Raw genomic sequence first — 20715 nt, forward strand, 5'->3', positions numbered from 1 at the left:
GGCGTCTGCTTGCCAATGTCGAAGTCCGTTAGCCATGGGAAGGCTTCAGTGGGGAGAGAAGTGTGTGTTTAGGTTTGCTGCTATTCCTCCGCCGTTTGAAGGAGCGCTATTGTGGTCCAATGTGTGGTCCAGAGTTTTTGGGTTGTGTGGCCATGGTTGCGCTCCGGTGGCTTTTCTTAAAATTTTCCATTCGTGATGTTAATACTTTTAATGTTACTTTCAGTTCTATTTGGAGCTCTGTTGCAGTTTTTGTTTTTAAATTAAAATTTTGTGTATTTATCATATATTTGACGTCTGACTGAGTTCTGGCTTACTCTGATCAATATTCCATAAGTTTTCCTGGAAGCACTTTGTGGAAAGACAACGGTGCCTATCCCATGGAGGGACTGGTCCCCACATCAGGAGTGTGGAATTTCCTCACCGACATTGCCAGTTGTTTCTCCACTTCTCTCTCAGTCCGTCACCACATCCTTCAACTACGATAGCTTCCATCCCTCGCCAGTGTTTGATGCCTGACTTGCAGTCAGATCGTGGTTGTCCTTGTTCTTCCCCTAGCACTTCCAGTGTCCTGTCCATCACTATCCACGTCTTCCCCCTAGCACTTCCAGTGTCCTGTCCACCACCGTCCACGTCTTCCCCCTAGCACTTCCAGTGTCCTGTCCATCACCGTCTACGTCTTCCCCCTAGCACCCCCAGTGTCCTCTCCATCACCATCCTCGTCTTCCCCCTAGCACCCTCCAACGTCCTGTCCATCACCATCCTTGAAGTCGGTCACCATTAATCCTGGCCAACATGCTGTAGTTTCCCTCTACTTGGTCCAATCTAGGAGCCTCCAATATTTTACTTTCTCTATCATTTCTAGTTGTTACCCTTTACCAAATGGTCTTTACTCCCCTCCCAGATCTATTAACTTCAGATCATCTGACTTAACCGACCGGTAACCTCTAACATTCACCGGCTGCGCTTGCACTTTTTTTTGTTCAAGATTCAAACGGTGACCAAGAAAGTGGCGGTGACTCCAGATGAGCCGGACGAGGAAGAGGGCCTCAACGTGACGGGAGCTGCTACAACCATCGCCAGCGACCTCTTTGAGTCGGTCACGCTGGCCCTCAATGGCAGCAACTCGAGCGAGCCAAGCGAGCCCCTGTTCGAAATCAAGAAGGGCCTCATCTTCAAGGATGGCATGAACGTCCTGGGTGAGTCCTCCGCACACTTTCGCAGCAAGTTCCGTGCGCGCGCACGCACCACGACCGCTGTGGCTCATTGGTATCATAACTCCTCCTCTGTCTCTAAATAGGCACCAATGCTCTCATTATGATTCTGCCCACCCAAGAGACAGACCCCCCCCCCCCTTCCCCATCCCTTTATCGCCGCCGGCTGTGCTCACGTCAGCTCGCGAGCCGCTAGCTAAATGATGCCGAGCACAATTCAGGAAAATTGTAGTCAATTATGCGCCCACGCACCGTGGCAGGGGGTAATGATGTCAGCGCTGACCTGCTGGCCGCTCACAGGGAGACGCGCGGCTGTGATGGCAAACACTCATCGAAGTGACTGGGCGACACGTAAGCTCGTTGAATAGTGAGCGACGTGCAAAAAACGATTGCATTAAACACCCTGAAGAAACGTCAGTTGCTGTATGTACACGTGTATGTGTAACCATGTATGCACGTACAGCTCTTTTGTCAAACCACTGATAAATTCTGCTCAATGTAATTAGAGATTAAAATGAAATATTACAATGAGAACAAAGTGGGAAAAGGCCATTGAGACTAAAGAGCATTGCTTTATAACTTATGTAAAACTAAACCACATTTGTAAAATGTCAATTTGTACTTCATTGCGTCAACGATTTATTCCCGCGTTACAATGCATCGTGATAATATTAGCTTGCATGCAATTTTAATGTACCTCGTTTTAAAATAGCACTGAGGTTTAGAGAACCTTCGAATGGCCATCTGATGTAACCGTAAATGTTCTTGCGATGCGGATGGAGTGGTATAGGTGGAGCTGGGGGTCAACTGAGTCCATCATCTTCCCAGTCTTTTATGGAGCCAGACAAGAGCCCACCCCATCAATGTTGAATTTCCCCTATTGGCTGATGCCCACTGCTCACTTGAGCAAGGATAGCCCTTTACTTTGGTCGTGCTCACCCCCGCACCTCCGATTAGCACGGTTGGTGATGTACGGTGTGAAAGAAGTTCAATATACAGACATATATATACTTGATCTTATATATAAAGACGCAAGGTAAGCAACCACGTCCTACACTCTACGTGACATGCAGGTCTCATTGGCTTCTTCATTGCGTTTGGCATCATCATGGGGAAGATGGGAGATCAGGCGAAACTCATGGTCGAGTTCTTCAGCATCCTCAACGAAATCATCATGCGCCTCGTCATCATGATCATGTGGTGAGTGAACACTTTAACCATCGAACATGGCCAACGTTGGCCCAACGTGGACCACAATACCTCGCTGATCTCGTCAAGGAGAGTAAACCATCACGCAAACTCCGGTCATCCTCCCAGCGGCGGCCTTTTTTCTTACCATCAGTGCGAAAGAAGTTCAGCGTACAACCCCGCCTCAAGACGCATCGATTCTCTCTTGCTTTCGGTTTTCTCAGTGAGCTCCCATACTTCTTAGCTATTCCTTCCCCTTAGCCAACATTCAATTTGGCAATGTATTGTGATGGGCAGCGCGTTGAGTATCTTGTAAAAAGACGTTTTGTAAATATAATTCATTATATCTATGAGAACATTTTTGCCAGTGAGCGTACACGCCTATGTGTGCGCACACACACAAGTGTGCGGACATACATGCATGCACAAAATGATGAAAAAAAGAATTATCCTCTAGAAATAAATTTACTATAATCTAGATACAACCGCTCAATCTGAGCTATTGATGCTTTTATATTTGGAATGCCTTTGTGCTGTTCTCTTTTTGGTGTTGTCTGGTCTCACACTGGTACAAAGGCAAGCCCATAAAGAAGGCTGCTGTCTCTGGTGTAGGCCAATCAGTTTCAAAGACAATGCGTACATTATCATCAAAGCGTGTTTTTTTTGCATGTTTCACCACAAGCATGTGTGGTTAATGCAGACTTGATGCCTTGCGATAGGCATCTATTTAGCATTTTAACATCTTAACACCGCCTGTATTATTGCCAGAAAAGATAAAGCCTATTAATTTTTCATCGTAATGTATGATTATTCGAATACTAAATGTACTAAGTTATTATTATGTGCCGCCACCACCATCGTTTTGCGACTTCGCCGGATCACAGGTACTCTCCCTTTGGCATCGCGTCGCTCATCTGCGGAAAGATCTCGGACATCAAGGACCTGGAGGTGGTGGCGCGGCAGCTGGGCATGTACATGATCACGGTTATCGTGGGCCTCATCATCCACGGAGCCATGATCCTGCCGCTCATCTACTTCAGCATCACGCGCAAGAACCCCTACAAGTTCTTCGTCGGGATCTTCCAGGCCTGGATCACGGCTCTGGGCACGGCCTCCAGGTCTCTCGAGCAGCGGCGTCTGCAGCGACGATGACGATCGTGCTCGTGGTGGTGATGATTGATGGTGGTGATGGTGATAGTGGTGGTGGGGAGCGGTAGTGGTAGCGGTTAGCGCACTGCGCTACAAACTGGTGGCCCGAGTTAGAGTCCCGGTCAGGGCCAACACCAGCGACGATCATCTGACCCATACCTGGGCCTCCTCTAGGTCGACTCAGCCTCAAATGAGTACTTGGTGCAGTGTGTAAAGATCACCACTGGGGAGACAAAGGCAGTCGGGTGTGGCGCTGACCACCCTTATGTACCGTGCCGGCCTTCACAGATACTCGCTAACAGTACTTGCCATAAGAGTCTGTTCAGGCTATACTGAGGGATCTTTGTTCGTTTGATAGTCCTGGTGATCGTGGTGGATGTGATTGTGAAGTGATGATTGTCAAGCTGAGTTGTGGGGATAGTGTTGCTTGTGATATGATTGTCATGCGGAGCTGTGTAGTGGTTTGTTTAGTGCACTACAATCACGATGACCTGGGTTTTTATCTCCAAACATCCACATCAGTGGCAAGTAGTGTATGAACATGCACTGTGCCTCCTCTAGGTTAACTCAGCCTTAAACGAATACCCGGTGGGGTGTGTGAACACAGGCTTGGTGCTGGAGACACCAATCTACTTGTGTGACATGCTGGCCTGTATAGGTACTGACTCATACTATTTGTCCCAGGATATTCGTTGTACAGTTGATAACCTTGTCAATCATCCTCATAAATGATGATTAATGTTTACAAAGATGGTGATGATGATGATGATAATGCGGATGTGAGGATGATGTAATTGGACAAGGGCAAATTGGTGGTTTGAGGTGATTGCGATTGTAATTGACAAACATGATGCTATGATGGCAATGGTGACAACATGTTAAAGGTTACAATGACAATGAAATGTTGGACAAAGATGATGATCATCATAATTGATAATCGTGGTGATGACCATGATGATGCAATTCACAACATATAGCAAATATTCTACCAATTGTAGCAATAAGATGATGATTTCACAATATTTATGGAGGCCTTGACAATATGGCCGGCGTGACGCTACACTAATTATGGCTGTGGTGGTGTAGAGGGTTGACGCCTCTGAGGTACGAAAACCCACCACATATCATTAAAAGAAGAATATGTCACGCTCCTTTGTAGACTTGAGCGATCTACTATTACACAGCCGACAAAAACTGCGACTCTTAATGTCCAGGATGACTTACAGATTTCCCACGACAGCAGATACCTCAAAATGCAGGTAATGTGAGCAAACCCATTGAAGGTGTTATCCCTATTCATAAAAACTAAATGTGTTTTTTTGCACGACACTGCATCTTCTAGAGTGCATGAGCACAAATAACAATAGCTCATGAAGACGAGGCATTGTGAGAGCAAAAAGTCACCTATTGTTATGCGCGTTTTCCCTTAAGAGCAGTGTGATTGACGAATGCATTGAGTTGTTGCCGTGACGACGGCGACGGGCGATGGCGTGTAACCGTGGCGCCGTTCTCGTCGGTGGAATCCCCGCCGCCGCCGTGTGCAGTGCCGGCACGCTGCCCGTCACGTTCCGCTGCCTCGAGGAGAACCTGGGAATCGACAAGCGGATCACTCGCTTCGTGCTGCCCGTGGGAGCCACCATCAACATGGACGGCACCGCCCTCTACGAGGCCGTGGCGGCCATCTTTATCGCGCAGATGAATGGCGTGGTGCTCGACGGTGGGCAAATCGTCACCGTGAGGTGAGGCGGTTCGCACGATTGCTTCACCTTTCCCGCTGCATAACCGAGCCACTCCGGGCCAGCCGGGTTCGGAGGTGCCACGGTGGAGAGATGTTAACTACCTCGCCTGGTATGCAGGAGGTTGCGAGCTCGACCCCGACCCTGGCGATGCCTGTGTGTTTTGAGTTTGCGTGTACTCTCTCCGCGTGGTCACGTGGATTTTTCTCCGGGTTCCCCGGTTTTTCTCTCTACATTTAAAAACAATGTGCGTTTAGACTGTTTGGCTGCTATAAATGTCTGCGACGTGATAAGCCGCCTCATTGGGCTATAATTTGTGCTTAGGTCCTTCTGAAAAAGAGCTATAGAGCTCAGTGGGTCTTAACTGGTAAAATGCAATAGTAGGTTTTTACCCTTTTAACTGGTACAAAACTGACACCTTTATTCAAGGCATCATGTTTGCAATGACCACAACACAAGTAGTCAAAAAAGCAAACAAAAAGAAGCAACTCTGATAAGGATGATAATATGCACTGTCCTTGAAGTTGATTGGCCCACACCCGAGACGGCTTTCTTTAGAGCCTAGTCCCCATTGGTGTAGGGCCAGATGACACCAGAAGGCGTACAACTCAAACACAGTGCAATATCAGAGTATTGAGAGCTCGGGGTAAGCATTTACACTATGAGATCTCTTTTACCAGTGGCAAAATATAATAGTAGGTTTTTACCCTTTTAACTGGTACAAAACTGACACCTTTATTCAAGGCATCATGTTTGCAATGACCACAACACAAGTAGTCAAAAAAGCAAACAAAAAGAAGCAACTCTGATAAGGATGATAATATGCACTGTCCTTGAAGTTGATTGGCCCACACATGTTTGCAATGACCACAACACAAGTAGTCAAAAAAGCAAACAAAAAGAAGCAACTCTGATAAGGATGATAATATGCACTGTCCTTGAAGTTGATTGGCCCACACCCGAGACGTCTCGGGTGTGGGCCAATCAACTTCAAGGACAGTGCATATTATCATCCTTATCAGAGTTGCTTCTTTTTGTTTGCTTTTTTGACTACTTGTGTTGTGGTCATTGCAAACATGATGCCTTGAATAAAGGTGTCAGTTTTGTACCAGTTAAAAGGGTAAAAACCTACTATTATATTTTGCCACTGGTAAAAGAGATCTCATAGTGTAAATGCTTACCCCGAGCTCTCAATACTCTGATATTGCACTGTGTTTGAGTTGTACGCCTTCTGGTGTCATCTGGCCCTACACCAATGGGGACTAGGCTCTAAAGAAAGCCGTCTCGGGTGTGGGCCAATCAACTTCAAGGACAGTGCATATTATCATCCTTATCAGAGTTGCTTCTTTTTGTTTGCTTTTTTGACTACTTGTGTTGTGGTCATTGCAAACATGATGCCTTGAATAAAGGTGTCAGTTTTGTACCAGTTAAAAGGGTAAAAACCTACTATTATATTTTGCCACTGGTAAAAGAGATCTCATAGTGTAAATGCTTACCCCGAGCTCTCAATACTCTGATATTGCACTGTGTTTGAGTTGTACGCCTTCTGGTGTCATCTGGCCCTACACCAATGGGGACTAGGCTCTAAAGAAAGCCGTCTCGGGTGTGGGCCAATCAACTTCAAGGACAGTGCATATTATCATCCTTATCAGAGTTGCTTCTTTTTGTTTGCTTTTTTGACTACTTGTGTTGTGGTCATTGCAAACATGATGCCTTGAATAAAGGTGTCAGTTTTGTACCAGTTAAAAGGGTAAAAACCTACTATTAAATTTTGCCACTGGTAAAAGAGATCTCATAGTGTAAATGCTTACCCCGAGCTCTCAATACTCTGATATTGCACTGTGTTTGAGTTGTACGCCTTCTGGTGTCATCTGGCCCTACACCAATGGGGACTAGGCTCTAAAGAAAGCCGTCTCGGGTGTGGGCCAATCAACTTCAAGGACAGTGCATATTATCATCCTTATCAGAGTTGCTTCTTTTTGTTTGCTTTTTTGACTACTTGTGTTGTGGTCATTGCAAACATGATGCCTTGAATAAAGGTGTCAGTTTTGTACCAGTTAAAAGGGTAAAAACCTACTATTATATTTTGCCACTGGTAAAAGAGATCTCATAGTGTAAATGCTTACCCCGAGCTCTCAATACTCTGATATTGCACTGTGTTTGAGTTGTACGCCTTCTGGTGTCATCTGGCCCTACACCAATGGGGACTAGGCTCTAAAGAAAGCCGTCTCGGGTGTGGGCCAATCAACTTCAAGGACAGTGCATATTATCATCCTTATCAGAGTTGCTTCTTTTTGTTTGCTTTTTTGACTACTTGTGTTGTGGTCATTGCAAACATGATGCCTTGAATAAAGGTGTCAGTTTTGTACCAGTTAAAAGGGTAAAAACCTACTATTATATTTTGCCACTGGTAAAAGAGATCTCATAGTGGTAAAATGCAGTTCAATTTAAATATTTTTTTTCCACTGCAGGAGTCGAGCCGTGCTGCTAATGTCGTCCGTAATAAAGGAGCGGAGACGCACGTAGATGACGCCCCTAGGTGACGCCGAGTCCTCACAGTGTATTTTGGGGAGCGGTAGTGTAGCGGTTAGCGCGCTGCGCTACAAAACCGGCGTCCCGAGTTTGATTCCCATTCATGGCCAACACCAGTGACGAGTATGTGAACTGGTCCAGGGCCTCCCCTAGGTCGACTCAGCCTCAAATGAGGTCCAGGTGCGGTGTATAAACATCGCCAATAAGGAGACAAAGGCGACCGGGCGTAGTGCTGACCATCCACCCCCTCGTGCGCCGTGGCAGCCGTAATAGGTGCTACTCACTAACAGTCTTTTAAGACTATACAGGGAACATTTGTCTTGTCACAGTGTATGGACTTCACATAACCTTCCAGTGCATGTAGATGACGGGGTGACGCTGCGCTCACGGTATACCGACTGACGTCACATGCGATGAATGCATCATTAGCCTCGCCTTCGGCCCTGCTTGGCCCCTGAGCCAGATTCAGTTGACTTCCTGTGAGGCCAGCGTGTCACCGTTTTGGTTCCAGTTCAGCATGTTTAAATAGCCAGTGGGAAAACTCGCCCATTACCACGAGCGCCTCGCACACTGGCTTGGCTCAGATATGCCAATGGAAAATAGGTATTTGCAGGTCTGCTACTTGTCCCTGATAGCCTTCGGGCTGCAGGAATGAAGCAACGTTACAAATCTTCATATTCAGCTTCGGCCAATTGTATCTCCTGGGGCTCTGGTCCTGTTTGACGTGAAACCACACCTTCGCCCGCCTCATTTCCTGTGCTGCCAAGCTATTGGCTACCACCGTGTCCTCTGGCATCACGGCTCCCAGTCGTGGCAGCTGTTTTTGTGTTGCATGCTGTTTTTACCGTTGAATGGGGGGGATTCTTAATTGCTGCGGAGGAATTCGGAAAATATTGATGCCCTTTAACTTCTAACCTTTGACCTCTGACATAGATGCTCCAAAGCTTTGTGTAATATCGGCTAAACATTTTGGCAAAGGAGATGTTTATTGGTAAACATTTCTAAGTGTAAACTCAAATCACTTAATTTCAAAATTCACTTCATTTGTTCCTTTTGTTAATGTATTTCTACTGACGGTGGAATTATATCCTATCAGTGGCTCATTGCCAGCAACCGTGAGCATGTGAGGCTCTTTGCTTTTTTTATTCCCTTTGCTTCATCGTGCTTGGAATGGGAGTGAAGTTCATTCTTTTCCCTGTCCTCCACAACAGTCTGACTGCCACGCTCGCAAGCGTGGGAGCCGCCAGCATCCCCAGCGCGGGTCTGGTCACAATGCTGCTCATCCTGACCGCCGTGGGTCTCCCCACCTCCGACATCAGCCTGCTGGTGGCTGTGGACTGGCTGCTGTGAGTTCCTCTCCCCCACACTGCAACATCACAGCGATGCATCCCAACTCGGACGATCCATGGGTTTGATTTTCCACGAAGCTGCTCATGGCCCACCCTAAACGGCAGCCACTTTACAAACCATGGCAGATGCGGATACCTGATGCGAAAAATGGAAAATGAGAAACTCTCCAGTCGTCTGCGACTGTGGTCATCAAGTACAGACCGTACAACATATAACGACGCAATGTCTGATCCACAAATACGAAGGAGACATCACAGCGATCCACTCCGCTGCCCCTGACGCGGTTATCTGGCTTGACCATCTAAATGTGAAATTGTAGTTGTTGCTCTGCAGCTACATTAGCCGTATGAAAGAAGAAGAAGTTTGCAAGGACTCGGAACATTCGCAACAAGCCTTTGTCAACTCCCTTCCTCCTCAGCCAGCTGTGCTGTTGACCCATGGTCAGATAAAGATGGGGGTAGGCGGTCAAATGGGAAGAAAAGGTATTTTGTCAAGTATAGATGTTTATTCAGATTATTGTTTTAATATGAACAATATAAATGTCTACCATTATTAATTACTGGTTTGAAAAGGTTTTAATCTCACCTTCCAAACGTTTCCCATCTGACATCGATCAACGCTCCCGTATCGTACAGCTGCCGAACTCACTCGTGTGGGATCATACGGGAGCGCTGCATCGAGCATCTAGCCATCGCCGGTCAGAGCATCATTTTGGATTGTTTACTACGCAGAGTTTTGCATACGAGTGTGGTGCCGGCAATTATTGTTGTGGACTTTTTGTGTCCTCATGCGTCTGTGTGTGTGCGGTCTGTGCGTCCGTGTGTGTGTGGTGGTGGGGAGCGGTAGTGTAGTGGTTAGCGCGCTGTGCTACGAACCCAGTGACCCGAGTTTGATTTTCGCTCCCGGCCAACACCAGCGACGTTTATTTGAATCGGTCCGAGGCCTCCTCTAGGTCGTCAGCCTCAAATGAGTACCTGGTGCAGTGTGTAAACATCACCACTTGGAACACAAAGGCGGTCCGGCGTGGTGCTTGGCCACCCACCCTTTAATGTACCGTTCCGGCCTTCATAGGTGCTCGCTAACAGCACTTGCCCCGACAGTCAGTTAAGGCTATATGGGGGGATATGTGTCTTTGTCAGTGACGGATTATCCTAGTAGCAAAAGTAGCTACACATGCTACGGGCCGCGCACTTTCAAGGGCCCCGCGCTAAATGCTTTCAAGCTATCAATTCCGGTTCAGTGATTCTGAACTTGCTCTATTACTAAAGTACTATACCACCTTAAACTTTTATGAATGGCTGGGTGTTAAAGGTTAGTGATTTGTCGTATTTTCCGGCTGTATAGCAAATGAAAAAACACAATTACTTGCTATGCAACTAAAAAATTGCGTGTTTTAATATTTACGTGGTTTAAAAAAATATATATTTAGGGCCCCTTTATAATGTATACTATAGGCCCCGCACTAGCTTAATCCGGCACTGGTCTCTGTATGTGTGTGTGTGTGGTCTGTTCTGTTCTGTTGTACCATGGGCAAAGATACTTACATCTAGTCACATGTTCACCCGCCCGCTACCCCAGGTTCAAGATCTTCCATTTTACCACTGCCTCCGGTCGATTGGCTCCTGATATAAACACGCCCGCTCGTTCTGTACGGCGTCGTGAGATGGCGGTGGGGCTTTGACGCCATAGAAATCCGAACTTGTGCTGGAAGTCATGAATTCGGCCTCTCTTTATTTTTTACAACGTTTGGAACAGCTGCGGGATGGCTTTTCTGGATTAGAAAATTCTTCACTCTCTGATGCATTGTTGTCTGTTTATTCTGGATACGCATGACCCTCCATAATTGTGCAGAATATTTTTTTTTAGGCAAATATCGTACCACGTATTATTGTGAATGTTAATTTGTCTGCGCCCCGCATTGTAACTAACAGAGCTATATAACTCACTGCTTGTCCCCCCCTTTATTAATATGTGTGTGACTATCTGCCTAGTGGTGATGCAGTGGTTAAAGAACCATGCTGTTAACCCGGTTACCTAAGTTCGATTGCCACTCGGTCAACATGAGTGTCAAATATTTGGTGTTGGCCACCCACCCCCTCGTGTACCTTGCCGACCTTCGTAGATGCTCACTAATAGCATTGCCCAACATCCATTATAGGCTATGCAGAGGATATTTGTCTTTCTACCTACCTAGTGGGTAGTGAGCATTAGTGTGGTGGTTATCTCACTGCGCTACGAATCCGATTGCCCGAGTTCAATTCTGGTTCTCGGCCAAAATAAGTGAGAAATATCTGTGCTGGTGCTGGGCGTCTCCTAAGTCAACTTCAGCCTCACATCATTACCTATTGGGGTGTGTAAACATCAGCGCTGGGGAGACAAAGGCGGCCAGGCATGGTGTTGGCACATACCACTCACTCCGTGCTCCGCGCGTGCAGGTCTTCACAGGTTCTCGCCAGCGGCACTTGCCCCAGTGCACCCGCGTAGGCTACCTGCGTGCGGGAATCTTTAACTCTACCTTTGGTGCCCAACTCCCCAGGGATCGCATGCGGACGTCGGTGAACGTGGTGGGCGACTCGTTCGGCGCGGGCATCGTGTACCACCTGTCGCGTGCCGAGCTGGACGCCCTCGATGCGCGCGCTCACGAGGACTCCGACCTGACCCACCGCGCCTCGCTCTACGAGGACGGCCGCAACCACCAGCCCGGCGCCAGCGAGGTCATCGCCCTCAACTCCGTCGTCGCCGAGGACTCCAAGGTAACGGCTCGGCCTGTGCCAAGGCCGATCGCTCAAACACAATAACAATAACAACAAGGGCAGTGGCAGCAACAGCAAAAACAGCAGCTGCCATTCACCACTTTGGTGGCGGTGGCATCACCTCTGGGCTCGTGCCAGGATAGGTGCACTTTGATGCCGTGAGAGGTGTCGAAAGTTCTCCAGCAGGAGGTCACTGGACAGGCCCCAATGTTTTGAAATATCTGGCTTAGACAATGCCGTTTAAGGCATCCAGCACACAATCACCACCCTCCCTCAGCAATGTGTTTGGGAGATCATCTCCATTCAATACTTCTCCTCGTTTCGGATTTTTGTATCGCCCTTTGCACATCCTCGGCAGATGGCACATCAGCTGACCACTCACAGGGGTTGGCCACTTCCACCAACCTTTGCGGCTCCACAACCATCGCAGCTTGCCCCATTATGTTGTCAGGCTGTGGGATCAGACATAATATCATCATTATTCCCCTTCGGAATAGTAAGGCTATTTTCTGATGGTACTAAGGGATTGATTTATGATCGTGGGATACTGAGATAACTTCAGTCTCCTCGGTAACCCGCACCCATCACTCATTCGTGGAGTGCTGCATGGCTCTCAAGCCCTCCGAGCAAAGGCTGCGGTAAGCCCCTGATATATTCTCGACCACGAAATGTTCCAAAATGGTGAGAATGGGCTTGCCACTTTCTCTCAGTCAGCTGAAATACCTCTTCTGTCAGCGTGGGTTTCCGGGTGAGGTTTGGCCCTTGTACCCCTCACAGCCATGGCAGCTGCATGAGCCACACTCCTCAACCTCACCCACGTTTGCCTCGGCTTCAGTAGCAGAGGGGCAAAGGTGTCATTTGTAGCAGCAACTTCCAACAGCGAGCTGAGGTCAGGCTCGTGTCGGTTTGATTGGAATCCAAGGTGGACACCCGCTCCAAAAGTGGAAGAATAGGAGGTCGATTTTATAGATGACAAGCCGGTGGTCAATGGACAGATCAGCCCCACAGTATGTAGGTCCAAACGCCAAGGATATGGGCTCACAATCCGCCACTCGTGGAGGGAATACTCCTGCTTGGACTCGGCACCTGAGATAGTTTTGTGAATGCGCCGATGGTGGACCAGTGTTAACAATCAAAAGCTAATAGGCTGCAGAGACATCTAGCAGTCTCCTACTGTTACGGAAGAACTGATACGATCCCTGCATTTTAATCACTGGTTCCCAAGTGGTACCCGGGATTTAAAGATGCCCCTTAAGGTTATCCTACCCCAAAGGGCCATTTTAGCCAATGGGAAAGTAGGGTCATAGAAGGCATCCGACTCAATTTTCTTGCCTGCATCCATCCCTCCACGATTGTTCCTCCTCAGCTGAGATATATGCAACCACCTTCATCATTCCTCACTTCCAGATGATAGGGACGCGAGACTGCAATTTTTTGAAGTCACGACTTTCCGCACCTCCCATGCCCCCCTTGATTCTTTAATGCAGAAGATGAGCCACTCCACGTTGGTTCATGCTTTCCTGCTCTGAGTCGAGGACTGTCCATGCCCTCATTGTGACAGGAGCCAGAACTAGTCCACTGGACCTCCAATAGTCATCCAGGCAGTACCAGTTCAGTTCCTGACAGAGGAATGGCAGCAGCCAGCGATCACAATTTCCTGTCGTTTCTGGAGGCTTCCCGAGGGCAGAGATTCAGCCCCCCCCCCCCGCTGCAATTCGCCAAGTTGCAGTTTGGCAAGGGTATGTCACGGTTCTTGATTAAGCACTTGAGATGGAAGTGCTCCCAGCGTCAAGGGGCAGAGCCGTTTGTCTCCGTGGTGGTTGTGAGTGTGCCACGAGGCCTTGTTCACAACACCCCCAAGGTGTTACCGTCCGACTCCACGAGGAGGTTGGGGCTGTTCCAGATGCACACCCACACAAAAGGTGTATTTTGTGGGTGATTTGCCCAGAAAGGGTAAAAACCCCATTTTTCATCATTAAAAAAAATATATACTGCCAAAAAGGTCCCATAGATATAACTGCTCGGCCCGGGCTATACGATTCTCATGCTTGCATTTTCTTTGTACTGTTCGCCTTTTGGCGTTCTCTGGTCTAACACTGGTGAGACAAGGCCAAAAAGAAGGGTGTCTCTGGTATAGGCCAATCGGTTTCAAGGACAATGTTTATATTATCAGAGCATGTTTGTTTGCATGTTTTGCCACAAATATGTGTGGTGAATGCGGACTTGATGTCTTGCAAAAGGTATCTATTTGGTGTTTTAACATCTTAACACCTCCTGTGTTATTATTTTTTCATCATTTTTGATACTGTCAAAAAGACACAAACTGTCTCCTGTTCAATTGAGCCTGGGGTGGCATCCCTCTACTGTGGTGGCCCTGAGCCCACCAGTGGTGGAAACCCCACATTCCCATCCATGGCAGATGCCATCCCATCCATATAACAGCCACGACTGACTTCCCACAAAGTGGCCTCCGTTTCAACGACACTGGATGGATTAATTTTTACCCCCGACGTGGATTTTTTACTCAAATCTTTCTCCCCCCCTGTAAGCCAAAACAGTCCTCCTCACAGGACTGCTTGGGCTGCACCTATCAGTAACCAAATGTAGAGACATTTTCTCCATCATTCCCAACCACCGTCTTTCTCACTCGTGAAATACAAGGACCAAGAAGGGAGTGGCAGAGGTCAACCTGTACCCAAGCAAAAGCATTTATGCTTGCCGAGGGCTGATTTATGGCTCCCACCACCTCATGCCAAACTTTCAAATCGGCAGCAATACCTCTGACTTCTAAGGGGGGAGCATACATTTCCATCTTATTGCACAATACGTGAACAGTAATAATGTCATGTGTGTCATAATACACTCAAAATCCCCTCGTGGTCACGCAAGCACTGGGCCATGCTCATCTAAGTAATTAGACTGAGACAATGGTGGACATTTTCACATTCCGATGGTGGGGACCAGTCTATCTGTGAGCACATCCACCGTTGACGAACAAACAAACAGGGCATCACAAAGGTGGTGTCCACCTTGCAAAAAGATATATTTTGGTGGTCAAAATGTATTTCACAATGTCATACGAACAGTAGCAGTCACACATCTCTCGCACGGACCCATAATGCCGATGCTCGTAACATTGTATCAACAGCCTCAGAATGTTCAGCCCTTTGCCAACAATAATTGCTGCCAGGTCTGATCTTGTTTACATGTGTAATATAATCAGCCTGATCTCTAATGCACCTGCTTTGATTCATATATCACGACATATCCAATTTATTTCGAGACTCATAAAGAAACCCTTTCATTTGGTCTGTACACATGCCTCTGCATTGTCCCGTTCTGAAACCTATCTGAGCAACCCTTCCCACCCTCTTCAATGCCAACAATATTATGGTGTGAATTCTACATGGCGTGCAATGGCAATAAGGGGAAAGCTTTACAAAGCAAGCACGCAGTGTTAATTCTATTGAAGCCCCTGCGCCCAGGGGCAGGGAGTGGTCTAAAACGCATGCCACGAGGGGAGAGTACGGGGGCAGACATCATTGTTCTATGGACTGTGCTTGAGCCGATCAACCGTGAATCCTGGTGCCGGTTGAACATTCCCCCCTCGTTAAACGCAGCGTCAACACAGACTGGGACTTGCGCTTCCAAGCACAGCTATTGAATATTATATTACAACACCCTCGAGTGGCACCCAGAGGACCACAATCAACATAGAGCCACGTGGTACGAGACCGCAAGGGGAGCGTAGCGCGGCGGCTGGGTGTCGACTATGCAGCAGCTGTGAGGTCTAACAGAAAGCAATGGTGGGCTTGAGTGGCATTCACAATATTGGCCACGATCACCTCTCGATCTTCATTCACCTTGTATGTGTCTATGTATGACATATAATAATGCACAAAGACAAAGGTACCCCGTATAGCCTCAACGGGCCAAATGATGTTCGTGATCATCAATGAAGGCTGACACGGTACACGAGGGAGTGGGTGGCCAGCACCACACCGAGCCACCTTTGTCTCCCTAGTGGCGATGTTTACACTACATCAGGTACTCATTTATGGCTGAGTCGATCTAGGGGAGGCCCAGGAGCGGTAAAAATATTCACCACTTATTAGCCGTGAGCAGGAATCAAACTCGGGTCCTCAGGGATATCTTAACCAGTTGCAGGGCCCCCACCTTCACCAGTCTGCACTGACGACAGCGTCGTTCGTAAAGTATGTTCAAACAACCCCCATAACCAAGATGGCATGGGGCAGCTTCCATCCAGTAGTGTATTGACAATGCGCTGGCATTATTGTTGTTATTATTATTATTTCTATTCTGACATCAATTTCCAAATCACACTAAGACACATCGAAAAAGCATAGAATTAAAATGTCTTCCTTCAATGCCAAATATCTATTTACTTAGAATTATCATGGATAATGAATACAATCTGTTGTGAAGGCTCCAGCACAATGGGCTCTGTTCAATGTTCGTTGATGGATAAGCAGGGGAGGGGGGTCAATTTGAAAAGCTGTTCTTGGAAGCACAAATCTTTTAACTTGCCGGTGACATTTCTTCCCGCGAGCGGCGGACTCGTAATCATGACACTTGATTGAGGTGTTCGCTCAATTCCACGTTGCACGCTGGCAGTACGAGAACCAAGTTGAATATCACTCCTCCGTATGACCAGTGCCCCATGGCAGAGATAAGTGTGCAGGTAAGTGGTCTGTACGCTCCTGTGCCGCACGCGCCCAATTTAAAGCCAAGCGTGCAAGGAGCCTATCCGTGTGCGACCTCTGACACCAGTTCCAGGAGACGGGATGTCAGAAAGGTCGTTGGCTGTGCAACACAAAGAAGTGAAATACCACAGGGAAAGGAACTGACCTGCATTCTAACATCAACACAGATGCTTAACCTGACCCCAAACACTAAGCTTGGAAGTTTACCTAAATCCTTATTCATACGACCCTATCCTTTATCCTACCTCAAACACTTAACCTAACCTTTCTCTTAACTGCCGTAGAAGCATTCCCCCTAAATAGATCATAATGCTGTTTAACCTTTCTTTTTCCGCAAAATCTAATTCCATACGAAACTCCAAACACTACACTCAATCACTGTCCTGACCCGAATCAGCTAATCCTAATGACAAACATAAACCATAACCCCGGCGATTAACCCCTATTAGCCAGTTATAAAAGTGGCTGGGTGGTACAGTGGACAAAAACCTGGCTCAAAGTCGGGAGAATGGCAGTTCAATCCCAGCCAAGGGTTGATGCGACCCATTGTCCCGTCGTCGGCAATAAAATTAATGTCACTTTGTGAAACACGTGATGTCATTCTATGGAGTGACTGGCCTCTTCCATAGAAATATGGAATTCCCACCACTGACTCAGAGCCATCAATTATCGCCTGTGCGAGGAGACACTTTGAGTTTTGATTCTATTTTACCATCGCAATTCCAGAGATGGCATTTATATAATGGCACGTGTTGGTGTGAGTATCTGGCCCATCACGTGAAATGAATTATAGCAATAGCTCACGGCAGTTTAAGCCTTGTGACTTAAATGTGTCACATTGACACGTATTTACTCAACGGTAAAACATCATTAATCCTCACAAGTGCCAGCTGAAATTACATCCGTATTTTATAAATTCTACAAAAATGTATTGCGCTCTTTAAAATCAGCCAAAACAGCTCATAAACAAAGCCAAAAGTCAAAGTGTCCGGCTCCAGTTTAAATTAGCATCGGTGGCACTCATTTCCATCAACAGCCCTGAGTCTCTGTGCAGGACAGTCCACATCGCTGTGGCAGGAGCCAGTACACTTCATAGGACAATCACCGTTGACTTTTCCCACACGTAGCGGTGCACCATTTTTTTTACCAGCCATGGCGGAGTAACGACCCTGTCGACTGACAACCTGGAGTTTGAAACTCGTGGCCCTCTGACTGTGAAACGAGCGAGGCATCCTTAAACCCCACGCACGCTTCTCTGTGACATCACCTCATAATAATAATGATGTGAAAAGACAAACCTGCATTGCATTTTAAATGCAGCACAAAGCCTTTCCCCCTGCCCCACCGTCTGATCTATCCGTCTCCTGGAACAGTGTCCCAAAAGCCAGCTGTTAGTGAAGAAAAACTGTCTCGCGTTCCCCTGGCTTCAGCAAACATTAAATCTGGGTAAAGTCCCGTGGCAGGTCCATGTGTACGCTCTGAAATCGCAGAAAAGCTATTCCACGTGACATTGGAGTTGTAATCGAGCCATTAGTTTTAAAAAAACATAACATTTAACTAACACGAAACCTTCTCACGTACACCGTTGATACTGAACGATGAATGCGATATTACATTTTATTTACACATAAATTATGAATTAGATATTAAAATTAATAAATTTCTTAACCGAACATGAAGCAGTGTGTATTATATAGTACTTGATCAATCAACACGTGTTCATTTGATCGGTCTTAAACTTTGGAGTATGCAGCGGAATTTCATTAGTCATCAAAGTTATATTTTACAGTGGCGTTCATTGACAAGTGTAGACCCATCTTGCCCTCAATTAAATACATTCTTGAAACGGTCAGCAAATGTGAAGTTACCCAAACAGGTTTCATCAGTTATGTTCACATCTTTAGAATGAGGGACATACAGTGCAGCGTTACCCGCTGGAGGGCATACATGTTATTTGTAATGACACATGATGGTTTAATACTTACCATTTGTGGACCTTAATGCATTGTAGATTTCAATCAAGTTTTACCGACACTTAAATCTTACGATGCCTTCATTTTCTCCACCTACAGCTTAACGTACCTTGTCTCTAGGAATGGCAGTTCTCGGCGATGCTGAGCACCCCGGGGGTTTGAATTAATCGAGGGTGCCATGGTGGTGAGATGTTAACTACCTTGCCGGGTCCGATCCCGACCCTGACGCCTGTATATTTAGAGTTTGCATGTTCTACCTGTGGTCGTGTGGTTTTTCTCCGGGTCTTCCTGTTTTTCCCTCCTTAATTAAAAAACTTGCGTTTAGATTATTTGGATACTATAAATGTCCACGTGATAAGCCACTTCGTTGAGCTATCATTTGTGGCCTGTTCACTTCTGAAAACTAGCTACATAGCTGAGTGGGCCTTATCTTGTAAAATAAAAATTAGTTTAGTTTTAGAATACCCGGGCGTGATCCCAGCTGCAGTTCAAATTAATTTATCAAGCGACACGATTTTTTACTTTTTTGACACAAAACCGAAACGGAATGAAATTGTAACTTCTCACTGGCTGATGACCACAATCTAGTAGCCGTTGTAAGACGGATCCTTAAAGGATATCGGAATAAATCATGCGACGTCACTTGCATGCCTCTGCCGCAGCGTTACGCGTGACTCTTTTCACGTGGCAGGTTTAGAGCAGCACAATCCTCACACTTGTGCGTAGATGCTGATATAAGTTACAGCACGAATTTGAAAATAAAAATACGTGAAGTACAATGATGATTTTTTTTTAATAGGCATCGTTGAATTTCACACATATAAGTACGTGTGATATTTATATATAATGTTCAAATCATTCACAAAAAGTACAGAGAACTGAATTATGGACAATTTAGAGGCCGGCCGATAAACCACTCACATGATTGGGCTTCACAGCGGGGTTTTTGTTGTTGTTGCTACCATGGAACACATGCATTCTATCAATCAGAACCTACAGCAAGAAAACAATGGATAGCAAGCACCAATTCCCCAGGCTTTTGTAGGCTTTGAAAAGGCATTTGATTCATTGCAGAATGTCATAGTCGTACAAACTTTCATTAAAAAAAGTACTTCGAAATTATTCAAAACATCTGTAAAATAGCCACTTAACGTTACACAAAGTGAACAACAACATACTAAAATCAGAGGAGTCAAGTCTTATATGTTGATACTGGCAAGGGAGGTCCCACAAGTCAATTGTATTTTCGCTTACACACACAGTGCCTGTTTGGCACAAATCTGCCGCAGAGAAGCGAAGATCACCCGAGCAAGGCAATACTCTCCCTCGTCAAAAAGTGATTCTCAGCAACGTGAAACTAGTTTTTTCAAACGGTTGGTTCGGAGGCAATAACATAAATTGCCAGAATATAACCCGCCTCAGATTTTCTGATGAGAGTCATTGCAGCAAACCAATGGGACGTTAAGAATAGTCACGCACAAGAGATTGCTGCTGATTGTTGGACGAACATTCCTGGGAAACACAACAGAATTTGTCTGGGATAACTATTTTAAGGCGGATCATGATCATTATTATTAAATAGAGAGGCAATGAGAGAAGTTTTTGAAAATTTCTGCAAAAGTTTAATGTAAATCATAAAGAGCAACGTACTGATGTAATTAGTTTAGTGGTTTTGTTCAGTGCATATTACTTGCTATAACATACTGATCATAAATGCAGGCACTTCACAAGGAACGTGGATTTCAGGGCTGAAAACTACACACAGTAGCATGGAGAGAAAAGATAAACTTGTGAGAACAAATGCCAATGATAGGCCTCAACTTTATTGTTAATTGTGAGTAAGCAGACTTGTGACCAGACAGGACACATCGCTATAAGGGTTGATGGTCAATGGGCAAGGATTGGTGATGGCATTGCAGCCAAAGGAGAGACACACTCAGGATACCATGACCAGCCACGGAGATGCAGCGGTGAAATCTGCTCATGTACAGGAGCGGTAGATGCTGGCATCACGTGACCATGATGGATAGCGTCAGCGTGGAGAGGCCTTCATCCATCAGTGGATAGATCGTAAGTGATGATGCCTCTTAGGTGAGATT

General features: G+C 46.4%; 1 protein-coding gene across 2 annotated transcripts in view; it reads left to right on the forward strand.

The window, feature by feature from the left end:
- SLC1A2 (solute carrier family 1 member 2) overlaps window positions 1-20715 on the forward strand; it is an 80341-nt gene that overhangs the window by 45008 nt on the left and 14618 nt on the right. For both annotated transcript variants that reach the window (XM_061566623.1, XM_061566624.1), the window contains exons 5-10: window positions 986-1196; window positions 2285-2411; window positions 3284-3517; window positions 5093-5287; window positions 9028-9162; window positions 11703-11919. In XM_061566623.1, the coding sequence (XP_061422607.1) occupies window positions 986-1196; window positions 2285-2411; window positions 3284-3517; window positions 5093-5287; window positions 9028-9162; window positions 11703-11919 (1119 nt within the window). The remainder of the gene's footprint in view (window positions 1-985; window positions 1197-2284; window positions 2412-3283; window positions 3518-5092; window positions 5288-9027; window positions 9163-11702; window positions 11920-20715) is intronic.

The sequence above is a fragment of the Lethenteron reissneri genome, chromosome 37 (assembly GCF_015708825.2).
Source record: "Lethenteron reissneri isolate LAM-NWPU_2019-01 chromosome 37, ASM1570882v1, whole genome shotgun sequence".
NCBI lineage: Eukaryota > Metazoa > Chordata > Hyperoartia > Petromyzontiformes > Petromyzontidae > Lethenteron > Lethenteron reissneri.